Source organism: Salmo salar, chromosome ssa09 (assembly GCF_905237065.1).
Source record: "Salmo salar chromosome ssa09, Ssal_v3.1, whole genome shotgun sequence".
NCBI lineage: Eukaryota > Metazoa > Chordata > Actinopteri > Salmoniformes > Salmonidae > Salmo > Salmo salar.
In genome coordinates, this window is record NC_059450.1 from 129,073,014 (window position 1) to 129,092,078 (window position 19,065).

The 19,065-nt window shown below is 43.6% G+C and overlaps 1 protein-coding gene across 1 annotated transcript in view; it reads right to left on the bottom strand.

Moving 5' to 3' along the window:
• Positions 1-15,059, bottom strand: part of LOC106612835 (septin-4) — an 83,615-nt gene extending 68,556 nt beyond the window's left edge. The window contains exons 1-2 of the mRNA XM_014214399.2: positions 14,743-15,059; positions 9,016-9,023 (exon numbers count right to left, since the gene is read on the bottom strand). Coding sequence (XP_014069874.1) covers positions 9,016-9,023; positions 14,743-14,794 — 60 coding nt within the window. The 5' untranslated portion in view covers positions 14,795-15,059. The remainder of the gene's footprint in view (positions 1-9,015; positions 9,024-14,742) is intronic.
• Positions 15,060-19,065: the final 4,006 nt, after the last annotated feature.

Here is a 19,065-nt window from a genome sequence, read left to right on the forward strand (position 1 = left end):
CTCCAATTGACGTCAATTAGCCTATCACAAGCTTCTAAAGCCATGACATCATTTTCTGGAATTTTTCCATGCTGTTTAAGAGGCACAGTAAACTTCTGACCCACTGGAATTGTGATACAGTGAATTATAAGTGAAATAATCAGTCTGTAAACAATTGTTGGAAAAATTACTTGTCATGCACAAAGTCGATGTCCTAACCGACTTGCCAAAACTATAGTTTGTTAAAAGTAAATTTGTGGAGTGGTTGAAAAATGAGTTTTAATGATTCCAACCTAACTGTATGTAAACTTCAACTGTATATATTTTATATAGATTGTTGTTGGGGACAGCCCTACTGTAGGTTGGTCTCAATACTGTATCCCTGTCTGTACTACTGTAGGTTTGTCTGTGTGTATGAGGCTGACTGTGGGTTTGTAATACTGAACCTTGGGGACAGCCCTACTGTCTGTTCTAACAACAACAACAAAAATCTTGTTCTTTCAACCAATCAATCGTATTTTTCCCATATATAGACACACCCTGCGTTCGAATAAAATCAACTATATGCATTGAGCTTGTCTGATGCTTAAAGCTTATGGTTTAATGAAATAAGACAAAAGCCTCAAGAGGGTGCCAGAGATCTAGATAAGCAGGGAACAAAATTAAATAATAAAAAAAATAAAAAAATTACAAATAAAAATTTGCCTGACCCAACTGTTCTCCTCCCACTCCTGCTGGCTTTTGCAGATTCTGCCATTACTCTCCTGAAGTTGCCGGTAATAGGCTACATAAGGAGGAGTCGGCAACCTTTTATGTCAAATGCCAATTTATCTTACCATATCTACCAATCTGTGTGGCAGTTATGGTTTTCAAAAGCAAATGTGAAAAAGTTTCATTTATAATAAACGTCTCCATATCTCAAAATCATTGTCATGTGGTTAATCAAAATTCGATCCAAATCTAAATGAAAATTATGCAAACCTAAAAAGTAACTTCTATTGCATTGCCAACCATGTAAAAATAGCTTACATGAAGCCAACAGATAAAAACATTGCATCCTCCAAGAATTAAACATCCTGATAAAAATAAATATCCTATAAATCACATTGAAGACAGGCCATGTGTAGCCAATGAACTTGAAACATTGTATAAAATATTCTGGGCCCTCAGAGTTTCCCAGCAGTGAGCTCGGGACAGACACAGCTGTAGGCTGTTTGTGCAAGGGATAAGAATCAGTGCCTGACTTGGGCAGGAGCTTACTGGAACTGAGTACCGACACCTCAAAATGGTCTACTGCTTGAGCTCCGGCACCTCTTATAGAATATTAGCTCAAAAGTATTGTGGAGCTCCTGCACCTAAATATAAACAGTACCAGCACCCAAAATGAGTACCGGTACCCATTTCAGTCCAAGTCAAGCAAAATAAGAAGAAATCAGGTAGGCCTATTTTATGACATTTCCACTAGATCAGAGCATGACATTATCCCTTCTCACGCTGAGTGGTTACTGGAAGGGAGAGAGCTGGAAATACTTTTTAAATACATTGAGGAACTATTGTAATTCTCATTTGCTCGCTGTTTGAGGTGAAGAAAATCTTACTTTGAGAAGCTCCACAGGTCATCATTAGTGGTGGTGCGTTAAGCCAATCAGAAATACTATCAGATCCCCAAATGGGAACACTTATATGCCGACATTTTCACACCGGCCAGGTAGCCTATCGGCCTACTTCTATGCGTGCACGTCCACTCTACATTGACAGGAGTATCCAAACGAAATTGACAGAACTCGTAAATTAAATAAACCAAAACGTTTTTTCTCACAAGTGTAGAATAGGTTGTGTCCTCTACAAACAATGTGTCCACTCCGACAATGATAACGGTAAGACTGGAATAATAATATTGAATGCATTAACAGAAATTACCATAACCAAAGTAACAAACATTGTAGATAAGAAATGATAGGATTGAACAGTACATGTATTACTGGTGATATGTAATGGGGAATTGATAGACTAACAATCAAATGCAAACAATTCACAAAAGTTAAGAAACAATGAATGTCCACAAATTGGCAGGAGAGCGCGCATTCTGGAGAGAGTGCATTGTGCATCTAGGCGCATGGTCAATCCGACGTCTGCATTGGCCATACAACATTTATGGTGATATGGCCTCAGCAAAAGTCAGGGAATTCCTACTTCTTGCACTTTGCGGAGCAGTGCAGAGCTGTTGTCAAGAAAGTGAGAGTGTTTTCTACATTTTTTGTCCCCACCTACCGTCAACCAATCATGTCAATGCAGAGCTATACAGAGCCCTCCGGATTGTTAAAACATTTGGGAGGCGCATGGCGATGCGGTACAGAGCTCAATTTGGCCTCTGGAGGCTCTGCAATTGCATCACACCCTCCATATGGAGCCTCCAATCACATTTTCAGATCATGCATAAAAACATATTTGTTACTGAGCGACTAAAACAATCTCGGTTGACCAACAGCAAAACAATCGACCAGTCAACTAATTGGGGTGAGCCTAACAGACAGGGATACAGTACTGAGACAAACCTACAGTAGTAGGGATACAGTATTGGACTAGATGTAAACAGCGTGGGCAATCTATCCCATGTGTAATGGACAGGCTAGGACCAGGTGCATTTTTATGAGCCGTGTGTTTGAGTGAGTGGGATGGAGTGGTGTGTGTGTGCGCGTGAGACAGAGGGTGGGTGTGTGTGTGTGTGCGACAGAGGGTGTGTGTGTGTGTGTGAGAGAGTGGGACAGAGGGGTGTGTGAGTGTGTGTGTTCAGAGAGATGCTGGGGTCTCCTGTTAATTTTGGCTGTGTCTAAATGACAGGGAGGGTAGTGTGGCAACTTGAAGGTTCAAAGGGCAGCCGTTCAAAGCCAAGGAAACAACACGGATCACACACACACCTCACTGACTGACTTCTACTATTGCTACTGTCCCCCTACACACCTCACTGGGCTGAGACTCCATGGGAGTTCTGTGAATCAGTCTAGCCTCCAATACCTGTGTCATTGCATTGAAGACATGTTGTTATCTGACTATTGAGATGCATCCTAAATGTAGTAGCTCCACCAAAACATCCCATCCTAATGTTCCCATACACAAATGGTGCCGTCTACACTCTTTTTCCCCGTCACCCCTACCTCCCTCCTGTCATCATGTCACAGCACGCTACCGCATTCCATGCTACTACACCAAGCCTCTAAATCATCACCATGCAGGAGCTGCCCTCCTGTCTGTCTCCGATGGGTGGGATGGAATGACTATTGAGTAACTAGTGGTTTGGTTCAGTCTAGGCACACTGGATGCCAGTGGCTTAGTTGGTGTGGTCCCTGGTCTGTCTCTCCTCTATGCTCTTCATCTGCTCGCCACTCATCTATCATTCTCTCGATTATCATCCATCTTTCTCCTCTAGGCTCATTTCCACATGCTGACCTGGTGCATCTGGAAGTGTTTAAGGGTGTGCCTGCAGCTGGGTAGCATTAAGCCTTGCCGATTCCAGAAGCACCACCTATCACCTCATCACACGCACGCACACGCGCACGCACACACGCTCGGCTGTAGCAGAAACGCCACACTTGGGTTTGTTGTTGAGGTTTATTCCCGAGAGGCTGAGACGGAAAAACTCTGGAGGTCATTGTCACACACCATTGAGTGATCTTTGTGCAGCAATTACATGTTAGAAACATTGTTTGGCTCATGAACAAACCACAGAGAGATGTCAGTAACGGTTCTACACCAACTGCTTCACAAATCAGTCTCAGCCAGTCTTATTAGCTTAAACAGGATCTCACAGACAGTCATGTATAGTTACCATACTGCAGATCAGATATACCACTGTCTCAGTCTGACAGGGAGTGACTCAGTCAGTCTGCTCTGCTTCATTCAGTTGGAGTGATAGAATGTCTGGATGTTAGAATGCAGAGAGCAGCGTTGTAGTTAGTGTTCCATCACTTACATCCCCATAAGGCAGACTAACAGGATTGGGTGTCTGTTTCAGAGCCTCAAATCTCAGCACACACAACAGTCAATCAATCCTCACATTTAACTCCCTCTGTGATACACAGCTTAGATGGGAATTCTGTCTATATAGAAGTCAGCAGAACTTAGCAATGGCATATAGACAGGGAGTTTGTCAGAAAGAATGAGAGCATGCATGCAAAGAATTATGGATCAGTGTCTGTTTGTTCTTGGTTTGCAGTAAACAGTTGCTGGGATTGAAAAGGATTCCCCCAAAACCCAAATCTAGAAGTTACTGGAATTTAGCATGTGTTGTGTGTGAAAATGCAGCAACAACTACATAACAAATCCAACTCTAGAGAAGAGAATTCAGCTCAACACAGAATAGATGAGTGCTAAGAGCCTTGGCGTGACCCTGGACAACACCCTGTCGTTCTCCACCAACATCAAGGCGGTGACCCGATCCTGTAGGTTCATGCTCTACAACATTCGCAGAGTACGACCCTGCCTCACACAGGAAGCGGCGCAGGTCCTAATCTAGGCACTTGTCATCTCCCGTCTGGATTATTGCAACTCGCTGTTGGCTGGGCTCCCTGCCTGTGCCATTAAACCCCTACAACTCATCCAGAACGCCGCAGCCCGTCTGGTGTTCAACCTTCCCAAGTTCTCTCACGTCACCCCGCTCCTCCGCTCTCTCCACTGGCTTCCAGTCGAAGCTCGCATCCGCTACAAGACCATGGTGCTTGCCTACGGAGCTGTGAGGGGAACGGCACCTCCATACCTTCAGGCTCTGATCAGGCCCTACACCCAAACAAGGGCACTCCGTTCATCCACCTCTGGCCTGCTCGCCTCCCTACCTCTGAGGAAGCACAGTTCCCGCTCAGCCCAGTCAAAACTGTTCGCTGCTCTGGCACCCCAATGGTGGAACAAGCTCCCTCACGACGCCAGGACAGCGGAGTCAATCACCACCTTCCGGAGACACCTGAAACCCCACCTCTTCAAGGAATACCTGGGATAGGATAAAGTAATCCTTCTAACCCCCCCCTTAAAAGATTTAGATGCACTATTGTAAAGTGGTTGTTCCACTGGATATTATAGGTGAATGCACCAATTTGTAAGTCGCTCTGGATAAGAGCGTCTGCTAAATGACTAAAATGTAAATGTAACGATTCACACGCAGACCAGACATCCGCTTTCTCTGCAGCTCCAATGCAGTCACTGTCAGAAAACTACCCAACATACTGTATGTCAACAGGGATAAATGGACAACAGACATGTTTTAAGGCTCATCCTTCAAAAAAGGAAAGAAATTGACCTAGACATTTAAACTGCAGAGGACTTACCCCAAATCCTCCTTCACCTCCAGCGCCACCCATCAAAATCAGAACCCTCTTCCCCCAGGAGTCTCATCCTTTCTGGGGTAGCTTGAGCAGGATAGTGGCTTCTCTGGTTCAAGCCTGGTGATAAACCCCCCCGTACTGGGACCCCAGTACGGGCCATGGGAATCGAGCTGGGGTATATTTATAGCCAGGCCCCTCTCTGGTGGGGGGGACAGAGGGGAGATAGAGGCTTGGCAGGGGCTGCTGGGGACACTTCTTTGGGGGTTCCAAGGAATGCCCGGGTCGACTGAAAGCCTGGGGAAATGGAGGCTCAAATAGGGCCAGACTGACATGGGACATCTGTGGAGCCGGATGGGGACCGAGCCCTGAGTCTGCTGAACTAACAGGCCCTAGTCGGGACAGGAAGTAGTGACTGATCACAGGAAGTGAGGTTGTAAAGTGTTGAGCCTTCGTCTGACTTTACATCCAGCTTGACTTGTATTTCAAATCTATATCATACCACTTCCATATGGAAACAAATGAGGAACATTGATAATGACAATGTTTATTGTCCATCAAGAGGATATTCTTTCAGGTGCTAGACACCGCTACATATCCACAACAAAACATCCTTCAAGGCATTGGAAGGGTTATGTGCTCTAGCATCAAAACAACCTGGAGGTCGTCATTAGTGTCATCTCTCATTACCCAGCATCCCCTGGGGTGGATTTATGGGTCCAGTTAATTCTCTACCCCCCAGAGTGGACCACACCACTCTGCTACATGGAGGCTAGAGGTGGGGACAGAGACAAGGAATAGTGATGCCCCGTGTACTGTAGTGTAGTAGATCATTGTAAGTTCTACATTGACACAGTCTTAACTCCTGACATGAGAGGCAGACACCAGTGGTGGTTAGATAACTTCAACTGAGGACCCATTCAGACTCACGGAGAGCCGATTCTAAGTTCTTCAGTGACACTTAGTTTCACTCTGCTCTTGACTTCCCACAACCTTGGGTGTCGCGTGTCTTGCAGCTCCTAACTCAATTGTGTCCCCACCCTGGTGTCAAACTGAGAGCCTGAGGGTGGTCTGTCACAAAATGCCACCGCTAGAGACTTGGTGTCCGAATCGCAATGTCACAATCACACGCCACATTTCCCCAGACAGAGCTGAGAGAAGAATTAAGCCCAAGCACTTCCCCACTGAGATGAACACACAATGACAACTCTGGTTGCAGTGACAGTACGCCACCCACTTAGCTAGTGACCCAAAGCCTGGTGATATGAAGTAGAATGGCTCCATTGTTTGGCATGGGTCCTCAGATATAGGTAAAGCTAAGATAATGTAGAGTATTGGGTGACAGATTTCAATCCATGCAGTAATTCATCTGTACTGTATAGAATTCATTACTCTAAATTTTGATATGAGTTTTAATCATAGTACACTTAACGCTCCCTCTAAGCTGCGCACGGGCGCGCAGTCGCTCAGAGCGCAGAATAAATACAAGCCCACAGAGAGAAGCACAAGACTGAACTTCACTCAAGTTTCTAGAGTTTCCCCTGTTTAGTTAACACTATCAACGTTTCCCTTTACTGTGACAATTGTGATGTTGCACACGACTCAGCCCGTACTCTACACAGACTCTGGCATAGACAATCAGAGCTACAGTAGGCCTATATGCAAATAGACCTTTGCCATATGGATCTGTGGCGGTTACTTTGAACTGGACTGTGTTTACAGCTGTGGTCTTGAGTAGATGCGCTTGTTTTGAGATCGTGTGCACATTTTGTTCATATCCTTTGCTAGTTAGTGAGTCATCAGCCCAGTTATACATAATTTGTAGTCAGCAATAGGGGAGTGATTACTTCCTACAAGAGATAACATTTTAACATGGAGATAGAACAGCTACGGGATACATTTTCTCCATTGTTTTTGATGGTAGGCCACTCTGGTAGGCCTAGATTATGATCAAATAGCCACAGTAGCCTACTTGGCCACTGTTAACTGTAACTTAAAGCAGGTAGAGCCTCAGGTGTCAACAGTAAACATGCACTGGAAGTTGCACAGAATTTTCAACATTCAAGTTTGCTCTCAGCAGAACTACAATTTGCCTGAAAAAAATAAAAGGGAACAATGGGGGCACTATAGTTGATGTGGCCTGATCTAGATAAAAGTACTTTTGAGTAGTTACAGCACACCAATAGCAAATGATAATATCAAAACCAACCTGCTAGGCATGCTTGGTGGCGACACCTCACACATCTATTTTTACAGGCATTGTCACTTAACTGGCGTCACTGGTTTACAGCTGTCAATCATGCGAGGGATGCACAGGGTGTGGCTACACACACATTTGACGTCCACAGGATACCCAGTGGCACGCACACACAGGGAAGGAAAACACCCAGCATCCATCCACTGCAGTAGCTAATAGGCTAATAAAGTCTAACTATAGCCTCTTCCCTCCACCATGGCCACAGTGACAGGCTGTAATTGAAGGCGAGGGATATAGGCCTAATGCTGGGTTGACTATAAGCCACAGACAGACCGACAAAGAGAGAGAGAGAGAGAGAGAGAGAGAGAGAGAGAGAGAAACCATGGTTCTCGTTGACAGTGAAGAGATCTGTGGTTAGTCACTGTGCTTCCCTGCCCAGAACTGGCACTGTCCAGGGACAGTGATGACATCATCACTTAGAAAATGTGTGTTTGTATGCGTGTGTGTCTTTTCACAACTAGAGAGACAGGAAACCACAGTCACCCTCTCGCCCCACCACACCCCAGAGTCCAGCATGGGCTGGGCTGAAGCCAGGGATGGTCACAGTGGAAGAGTATAGGCTACACTGCAGAGCTGAAGTTTGTGATCAAACTGTCGGTGAAGTTTAATGATCAGGGAATGCATTCATGGATCTGAAGACCTCAACATCGATCTTCTCTCATACCCAGAAGGGGCTTTTGCTTAAACCTAAACCCTCAGTAGATCCAGTGGCTCTCTAGCCTCTAGCTCATGACTCAATCACATGGCTCTCTACTCTCTTTGTAGCTCATGACTGGATCCCGTAGAGAACTGAGAATTCCTCTCTGGGCGTTCCCTCTCGGTGCTGCAGCAGTTACAGTAGCTTTGTGTCCCAGGGGTAAGGAATGCTGCTTAGAGGAAGGAACAGCTCCTTCACATACACTCATACGGACCCACTCTGCTGTGTTTGGAAACAAAACTCTCCCTCCAAACAGCTGTAGGGCCGTGGGATGTAGACAACACTTGGATGTGTGTTTGTGTGAGTGTGACCGGGCTCCATCCCTCACGGGAAGCTACGGACAGTGGAATTGTTGGTGCCATCACTCGCCTACATGCATGGGGTCAAAAACAGACCTGGTGCTCATCTCAGCTGTCACCTTGCTTGGGACATGAGACTAGAAAAACTGAGTTCAACACCAGACCACACCCATTTCCACACAGCAGTACACCTTATACCCTGTCAGGTATGTGGAGGCCAACACAAATCCTCTCAGCAAACATTCATTACCCAACTCAACACCTTTCACTGTCAAAAATAAAATGTTCCCTTTCCCTACTACAGATAGCTTCCCTTTTACCAAAACACCAAGGTATCAGTCACTTGCAGGCCTATTCAGTAGCTCAAAAGTTCTGGACCAAGAGGTCATTATCAGGCCAGTCAATCAACATCACCAATGGTGATGCAATGTGTACAGTAGGAGGCTGAGTAAAAGAAAAATAATGTCTTCTTACCTCATCATCTGTCCAGAGGAAGATTGGATGGGATGGCAGAGAAGCAGATGGTTCCAGATTCCACACACGTACGCAGGTTGATGGATACAGGGAAAAAATCAAAAAGGAAAACATAAATTTACAACATTTAAAATTCCATTCTATCAAATCCAGAGACTGTCCATAACATATGTTAATCTCAACCTGTGTTTGATCTGGATTATACGATACTGTTAGGTTCAGGTTGTGGTGTTGGCTTGGATGTACTGGAGATAACATCTCAGTGTCATAACCTCGGAATCATAATACTGATGTAGCTCCCAGTGTGGTTCGTTCTTGGATAGTCTGGTTGTTAGCCAGACCCAGGGAGACGAGAAGAAAGCATCGTTATCAACGTTGATGATACAATGTCTGACTAACCAGCTGTTGATGGCTATTAAAAGCCACTAGCTGTTAAACAAATTGCAATGTGTGAGAATGTGTGAGAGAGCGAGAAAAACACAAGGGGAGTGTGAGGAAGCAAGTGTGTGTGCGCGTGCATGAATAGATAAAATGTGTGTGAGGGAGAGAAAAGTATGCACATACTTGTGTGTACTAGAGACTGTGCGTGCTTACAGCTTAAACTATACACAGCATACTACGTCAAAAGGGGCAGTGGCTCGACATATTTCTAAGTTTAGGCTGGGCGCCAGCCAGCGACATCAAACCCACAATTCCTACCCAGGCCTTCTGAGGAAAATGTAGCCTGACTGAAAGCAAGGCAGAGACTCAATATCACCAGTGTGCTGGAGATGTTCTATTCAGTACACAGTTTACCTTCCATGCACCTCTTAATATGATATACTTTTTCTAACAACTATGTAAAGCAAGGCAGAGAAAGGGCTGCTGGGTTTACATGGAGGCTACAGAGCACGCACTCCAGAGCAGAGGGGGACATGTGGAGCTGGTATAAGGAGATTACAGACTCACACCACCACCATGTATGTATGCTATGATCACTTCAGACACAGCCGTTCCTAATCCACACTCACGCAATTATCCCCACAGTTGACCAAAGGGATGCACGTTTGTTCTCTTTAAAAACAAGATTTGCGGTAAAATACAAATTTAGGTCGAAGTCCCTCTGCAATGCCCTGCAAGTGAATTCCATCAATTGTGTCCATCTACCGTTTCACTGATTTAAATGCGTTACCTCAAAGTCTGAGGCAATTGGCAAGGCATGTCACAAAATGTCTTCCAAGACAGTAAGACATCTCATAAGATGGGGATAGCCTACATACAGTACCAGTCAAAAGTTTGGACACACCTACTCATTCCAGGGTTTCTTTATTTTTTACATTGCAGAATAATAGTGAAGACATCAAAACTATGAAATACTACGTGATTCCATATGGGTTAAGCAACAAAAAAAAATTTGTTAAACCAATCAAAATATATTTTATATTTGAGATTCTTCAAAGTAGCCACCCTTTGCCTTGACAGCTTGACACACTTTTTGCATTCTCTCAACCAGCTTCACGAGGTACTCACCTAGAATGCATTTCAACTAACAAGTGTGCCTTGTTAAAAAAAGTGAATATCTTTCCTTCTTAATGCATTTGAGCCAATCAGTTGTGTTGTGACAAGTTAGGGGTGGTATACAGACGATAGCCCTATTTGGTGAAAGACCAAGTCCATATTATGGCAAGAACAGCTCAAATAAGCAAAGAGGAACGACAGTCCATCATTACTTTAAGACATGAAGGTCAGTCAATACGGAACATTAAGAACTTTGAACATTTCTTCAAGTTCAGTCGCAAAAACCATCAAGTGCTATGATGAAATTGGCTCTCACGAGGACCGCCACAGGAAAGGAAGACCCAGAGTTACCTCTGCTGAGGAGGATAAGTTAGAGTTATCAGCCTCAGAAATTGCAGCCCAAATAAATGCTTCACGGAGTTCAAGTAACAGACACATCTTAACATCAACTGTTCAGAGGAGACAATTGAAAAATCAGGCCTTCATGGTCGAATTGCTGCAAAAGAAACCACTACTAAAAAGGACACCAATAAGAAGAGACTTGCTTGGGCCAAGAAACACGAGCAATGAACAATAGACCAGTGGAAATCTGTGCTTTGGTTTGATGAGTCCAAATTTGAGATTTTTGGTTACAACCGCTAGGTCTTTGTGAGATGCAGAGTAGGTGAACGGATGATCTCTGCATGTGTGGTTCCCACTGTGAAGCATGGAGGTGGTGTGATGGTGTGCGGGTGCTATGCTGGTGACACTGTCAGTGATTTATTTTGAAGTCAAGGCACACTTAACCAGCATTGGTACCACAGAATTCTGCAGTGATACACCATCCCATCTGGTTTGCACTTAGTGGGACTATCATTTGTTTTTCAACAGGACAATGAACCAAAACACCTCCAGGCTGTGTAAGGGCCATTTGACAAAGAAGGAGAGTGATGGAGTGCTGCATCAGATGACCTGGCCTCCACAAATCACCTGACCTCAACCCAATTGAGATGGTTTGGGATGAGTTGGACAGCAGATTGAAGGAAAAGCAGCCAACAACTGCTCAGCATATGTGGGAACTCTTTCAAGACTGTTGGAAAAGCATTCCTCATGAAGCTGGTTGAGAGAATGCCAAGAGTGTGCAAAGCTGTCAAGGCAAAGGGTGGCTACTTTGAAGAATCTAAAATATATTTTGATTTGTTTAACACTTTTTTGGTTACTACATGATTCCATGTGTTATTTCATAGTTTTGATGTCTTCAAGATTATTCTACAATGTAGAAAATATAAAGAAAACCAAGGAATGAGTAGTTGTGTCTAAACTATTGACTGGTACTGTACATACAGTATATAGACTTGGTATTTTGTTGTAACAATGGCTGTACTGATAATATAATGCCTGGCCTTCTTGATTTCAGTGTGGATTGTGTGATGACCTACATGGAGTGCCTCTCTAACCATGATGCTGTATGCGAGGCCACAGTGGTCTGGGATGGCTGTGTCTCTCCAACGAGAGCCCACTGAGGAATGTCCACCGCTAGCCACTATGACTGGGCCCGCCATCAGCAGGCATGGGTTCAAATGGCATTTGTTTAATTACAAATACTTTTAGCCACGCTTGATTGAGCTTGCCTGGTGCAGTGGAGTCATTGGGATAGTTCCAAAATTGCTAACCCCCCCATATGGCACTTCAGACAGGCTCAATTAAACTCTTAGAGAATTTGTAAGATTTCAAATAGTATTTGAACTCGGGCCTCTGGTCAGTCTCGACTGGATGTTTTCCCAGCTGGACTACATTAACATCCTACTGTAAAGTAGTAGGGTTCCTTCCCAATGTTTTGGGTTGGGTATCAAAAGGTTGGGTCTTATATTTGTACTTGTTTAAGCAAGAGCCAATTTCTAATTTGTTAAAATCAGTTAATGGGTTAATTACACAGGCGTAGAGTCCAATTTGAGCTACTATAAACAGGGACCGTTGACAACTAAAAATGGAAGGAAGAAGGCGGCCAAATTAAAACCTTGCTCGGTCTCAGAAAGTAATACAATGTAGTGATGATCGTTGAGTTCACAAAAACCTACAACCTGTATTTGGAAAAGGGACAATGGACTGAGAAAAAGCCACTGTTTCGGTCTACTTATACCATATAAAGGAATACATGACCGTCAGCTGACCCTGCCCGCTGCAGTCAAGTACATCCATGATCAACTCCAGTGTAGATTTGGTCTTGCGTTTTAGGTTATTGTCCTGCTGAAAGGTGAATGCATCTCCCAGCTGACTGAACCAGGTTTTCCTCTAGGATTTTGCCTCTGCTTAGCCCCATTCCATGTTTTATTTTTTAATCTTGAACAACTCCCCAGTCCTTAACGATTACAAGCATGCCCAACACCTTGTATTCAGGACAAAAAGTGAATTGCTTTCCCACAATATTTTGCTGTACTACTTTAGTGCCTTGTTGCAAACAGGATGCATGTTTTGGAATATTTTTATTCTGTACAGGTTTCCTTTTTTCCTCCCCCACTCTCATTTAGGTTAGTATTTTGGAGTAACTACAATGTTGTTGATCCATCCTCAGTTCTCCTATCACAGCCATTAAACTCTAACTGTTTAAAGTCACCATTGGCCTAATCCCTGAGGGGTTTCCTTCCTCTCTGGCAACTGATTAAGGAAGGATGCCTGCATCTTTGTAGTGACTGGGTGTATTGATACACCATCCAAAGTGTAATTAATAACTTAATTATGCTCAAAGGAATATTCAATGTCTGCTTTTTTATCCATCTTTACGAGACATTGAAAACCCTCCCTGGTCTTTGTGGTTGAATCTGTATTTTAAATGCACTGCTCAACTGGGGGACCTTACAGATAATTGTATGTGTGTGGTACAGAGATGAGGTAGTCATTCAAAAAAATCATGTTAAACACTATTATTGCACACAGAGTGCATCCATACAACTTGTAAAGGACATTTCTACTCCTGAACTTATTTATGCTTGCCATAACAAAGGGATTGAATACCTATTGACTCAAGACATTTCAGCTTTTTATTTTTTATTCATTTGTAAACGTCCTTCCACTTTGACATTATGGGATATTGTGTGAAGGCCAGTGACAAACATCTCAATTTAATTCATTCTAAATTCAGGCTGTAACAAAAACAAAATGTGGAAAAAGTCAAGGGGTGTGAATACTTTCAGAAGGCACTGTATCTCCCCATTTATCTTAAGGCAAAAGTCTGGACTAACCAGATGTCTGTCAGTGGTGGCATCATCGGGGCACAGAGCTGAAAGGAAAATAATTACAGTCGGGCACAAGTACACACAAACAGTGTGGAATTGTGAAACGTTCATTCACTCCGTGACTTGTGTTGTATGCAAAAGAAACTCTATGCCCTCTACAGAAACAGTCAGGTCATCATTGGATAAGACCTAGTCAGGAGTAAAAACAATGCTCACCCTGATACAGAGAGTACCAGGGTAGACACAGATGAGCCAGTTTCCCAGAGGCTGACTGGAGAATAAAGGGCTTTATTCAACTGGAGGAAAGATATTCTCCAATACGTCAGTTAGTGCAATGGTCAGGGGCGCAACTTTCACTGGGAACATGTCCCCACCACATTTCATTTTTGCCCTTGGAATGTGATACAAAACAATGCAACGGTGTGCTTTAGGACCATGCGGACGCAATATGCAGATTAGACAAGGAAATTATATATCCACCACTTCTTGTGAACTGCATAGCCGATCACTTGAAGGTATGGATGGCTTTTCCCCCACTTACTTTCCTGCCTAAAAGGGTCAAACTCAGCCCAACAAAACAGCATAAGTCATAAATCTGATTTATGACCACTGTAAATATATAAATATATAACGACTCAGGGAGCGGGTTTTCGTGGGTATTTCTGGTGTACCAGGAACTTCTCACTTCGCACAAACTAGTCATTTACCTCCCCTCTCTCCTGGTCCATAAATAGTAGTGTGCTGTGTTGTGAGTGTCACATAATTATTGCATAACTATACATTCCTCTAGGCACCACTTTAACAAACAATACGTGTGCGACCAGCAATCTGTACGCCAGCCTAGAAAAATACGATCCCAACGAAGGAGCGCACGAAACGCAGCAGGGCGCAAAACCACCTGCGATGCAAACAAACCGACCAATTAGGATTTGTTTTCCGACATTCTCCTCCGAGTACACCTGCATAGGCTCGTTATTGGCACACTCACCTTCCTATATAGACTGGATTGACTACTCACCGTGGTTGAACATTGTTGTCCTAAACCGGTTGTTGGAAGACGAATTTTCCATTTCGCAATTGCAGTAAGAAGGAATGCTATTCCAAAACTCTTGAGTCCTCCGTTGTTGGGGTTTACGTGGGGTATTCCGTGTTTTTATTGCGCAGGACAATGGGGCTTGCGACCCACCTACCCTATAATAAATTGTGCAGGAGGCAGCTCTGCTTCGTCTTCCACTGCTGTTCCCTGCACCGCTGCCTTTTCTAAAGTGAAACAGCACTGAATGGCAGCTTCTGTGTGAAGCGATTTTAACAGCGCACGTCCAGTAGCAGCGCCAACTCGTGACGTCACACGGCACCGTTCTCACCACGGTCAGAATGAAAACAATCGCACATGGATGCGCAGGGTGTATAAAATAATGGTAACGTGTGCCTGAGAAATGGACCCTACCCTCCGCAGGGAGGGAGATTGCATTGTCCAGTTAAAATGAATTACATAATAGAGTGGAAATGTTGGTTAGGCTATATTAGCCTGACGATTCGATTCACAGTAACTTCTTCCCGCTGCTCTGTCGTTTGCTACATAAGAAACGAACGTCCGTGAGCGTGTCATAGCGTTTGTCCGGAGCAAGGGTAGCCAGGCAAAGGCTATTAGGCCTACATGAATGTCTTATTTTGGATAGTCTACTTCAAACATTCAACCTCCATCTGCGTACCCCCTCTAGCACCAGGGTCAGCGCACTCACAAATGTTGTTTTTTGACATCATTGTAAGCCTGCCACACACACAATATATGCTAGATTTATTAAGCAAAATAATGAGTGTGAGTTTTTGTCACAACCCGGCTCATGGGAAGTGACGAAGAGCTCTTATAGGACCCGGGCAAAATAATAATAATCAATAATTTTGCTCTTTATTTAACCCTCTTACATATAAAACCTTATTTGTTCATCGAAAAATGTGAATAACTCACCACAGGTTAATTAATGAGAAGGGTGTGCTTGAAAGGAAGCACATATCTCTGCAATGTTGGGTTGTATTGGAGAGTCATGCAGCCAAAAGCATACAGTAGGTTAGAGCTCTCCTTTGGCCTCCTCACAGATCTGTAGTCACTCAGGGGTAATAGTAAGATCTGAGTGGACTGACAAATCCTCCTTGTCTGTTCCGTAGCTTCGTTTTCAGAATGTTTCTCGATGTTCTCGATGTTTGTAGCAGGCTAGGTCATATCTCTGAATCAAATCAACACCGGTTTGATGAGAAACAAATGTAGCTGTGTTTACACATGCAAAAACCCAAACTGCTTCAGCTATGACCTACTGGGCTCAAATCTTAACAATAATGTAGAACTACTAACCCTCTACATTAGATGTATTAACGTTTACTGCTGAATTGAATAGAGTGAAATTGTGTGGTTTTATGTATTTGGATGGATCTGGAATGAATAAATCAGCAATAAATCAATAACTTAAAACAAAGACTGTTCAAAAACATTGAAGTAGTAATTGATTTTCTGACAGTGTGCTAGTGGATATTCAAAACCTTTACTCTATTCCGTTTATTTGCCACCATGGTTTCCACAGGTGGCTATGGAGCGAAAGCTGGAGGAGCTGGAGGCAAACTTCCATTTGGTACAGAACGTTTTTCATATGTAAATGTTTTAAGTGTTGTGTCTGCATGGATGTGTAATTGTATGTGTGTATAGTACAAGCAGTACGGTACAGTAGATGGTTCTCTCCACTTGTTTCAGGATACGGAGGCTTTGGTGGTGGTGGTGGAGCAGGCCTTCCTGGGGGAAAAGGAGGTCCTGGATCCAAGCCTGGATACCCCATTGGAACTGGTAGGGATTTGGAGAACACTTACATAAATATATGTGAAAATATATTTTAGAAGCTCTCTATTACTTAAATGAGTTGGAAATGAGACCTGTAACTCTGTCTATGTTTCCCCACTCTCTGCAGACCATTTTCCACACACTGTCTGTGCCTGTATTTATTTTTTGTGCTAGTGAGGGCCGAGAATCCACTCTCACATAGGTACGTGGTTGCGAAGGGCATCAGTGTCTTAGCTCGATTTGCCAAGGCAGGATACTCTGAGCGCAGCCCAATCCAAGAAATCTGGCAGTGGCTTTTGATTAAATTCAATTTTCACAGAACCGCTTCTTGCAATTTCGATGAGGCTCTCTTGTTCAGATATCGATAAGTGGACTGGAGGCAGGGCATGAAAGGGATAAATGAATCCAGTTGTTTGTGTCGTCCATTTCAGGAAAGTACCTGCGTAATTGCGCACCCACCTCACTCAGGTGCTTCGCTATATCACATTTGACATTGTCCGTAAGCTTGAGTTCATTTGCACACAAAAAATCATACAATGATGGAAAGACCTGTGTGTTGTCCTTGTTAATGCAGACAGAGAAGAGCTCCAACTTAATCATAGCCTCAGTTTTGTTCAGCACATTGGATATAGTTGCAGAGAGTCCCTGTAATCCTCGATTCAGATCATTCAGGTGAGAAAAAACATCACCCAGATAGGCCAGTCGTGTGAGAAACTCGTCATCATGCAAGCGGCCAGACAAGTGAAAATTATGGTCAGTAATAAACTTTAAGCTCGTCTCTCAATTCAAAAACATGTGTCAGTACTTTGCCCCTTGATAACCAGCGCACTTCTGTATGGTGTAAAAGCGTTACATGGCCGATGCCCATATTATTGCAGAAAATACACAAGAGTTCAGGGGCCTTGCTTTAACATTTAATTTTAGTCATTTAGCAGACGCTCTTATCCAGAGCAACTTACAGTAGTGAATGCATACATTTCATGCATTTTTTTTTTGTACTGGCACCCCGTGGGAATCGAACCCACAACCCTGGCGTTGCACACACCATGCCCTACCAACTGAGCCACAGGGAAGACAAAGTTAACAATGTTATCTATTTTCACTGTAGTGTCCAAAATGTCTATCAAGCTGTCAGGCATTCCCTTGGCTGCAAGAGCCTCTCAGTGGATGCTGCAGTGTACTCAAGTGGCATCGGGAGCAACTGCTTGCACGCGCGTTACCACTCCACTATGTCTCCCTGTCATGGCTTTTGCGCCATCCGTACAGATACCAACACATCTTGACCACCAAAGTCCATTTGATGTCACAAAGCTGTCCAGTACTTTAAAAATATCCTCTCCTCTTGTCCTGGTTTCCAGTGGTTTGCAGAAGAGGATGTCTTCCTTAATTGAGCCCCATAAACGTAACAGACATATACCAGGATCTGTACCAGTCCCGCCACGTCTGTTGACTCATCCAGCTGTAATGCATAGTATTTACTGGCTTGTATGCGAAGCAGTAATAGTTTCAAAACATCTCATGCCATGTCACTGATGCGTCGTGAAACAGTGTTGTTTGATGAAGGCATTGTCTGTATAGTTTTTTCAGCCTTTTCCCCCAGCATTGTCCCAGCCATATCCGCAGCAGCAGGAAGAATCCTCCACAATAGTATGGAGCTTGCCTGTCCTAGCCACTCAGTAGCTCACCATATAAGACGCTTCTAGTCCGTTCTTATTAATGGGTATCTGTTGCTTTTATACATGTCTAACTCCTCGAAAGTAGTCTTAAATCTCGCTCAAAAAACTCCTGTGGCTTATTTTTCAAATTGGCATGTTTTGTTTCTAAATGTGTGCAAGAGTGAAGGTTTCATTGAGTTGTGAGATAGTACTTTGCACATATAACACACTGTGGCTGAGGAAAGGCACTACCACCAATATAAGTGAACCCCAAAACATATGTAGTTCTCATCATATTTGCACCTCTTCGATGGTCCCTCGTCCCTGTCTGTTGTTCGGTGCTTTCCCGGCTGCATCAGATTCACAACTTTCAGTGTCCATGCTAGCTGGGCTAACAACAAATATAGAATTACTGATGCTAGCATTGGATGTGCTCGTGGAAGCAGAACAACTTGTGTCGTCGACAGGTGCAGGTGTAGTAGAGCTGGTATGTGTCTCTATGGACGCGGGCCTTACTTTTTTAAACCATTTATCAATTTTGGAGCAAATGGAATGAGCAGCAGCTATGTTTGGCTGCATATGGACCATTAGTGCAATTCCCGCGAGAGAGTAACGGTTAATGTGATTGGATGTTAATTATTTGACTAGGCTACCTGTATTTAACATTGTGTTGTTATTTTGCTGAACACTAGATGGTTTCATTTTATTTTTGGCAGTGAAACAAAGCTACTCAGGTGAGAGAAAAAAACTCACCCAAATGTATAGCCCCGTTTGAAAATGTGAAGAAACAAAATAATAATATATATATATATATATATAGTTGAAATCGGAAGTTTACATACACCTTAGACAAATACAT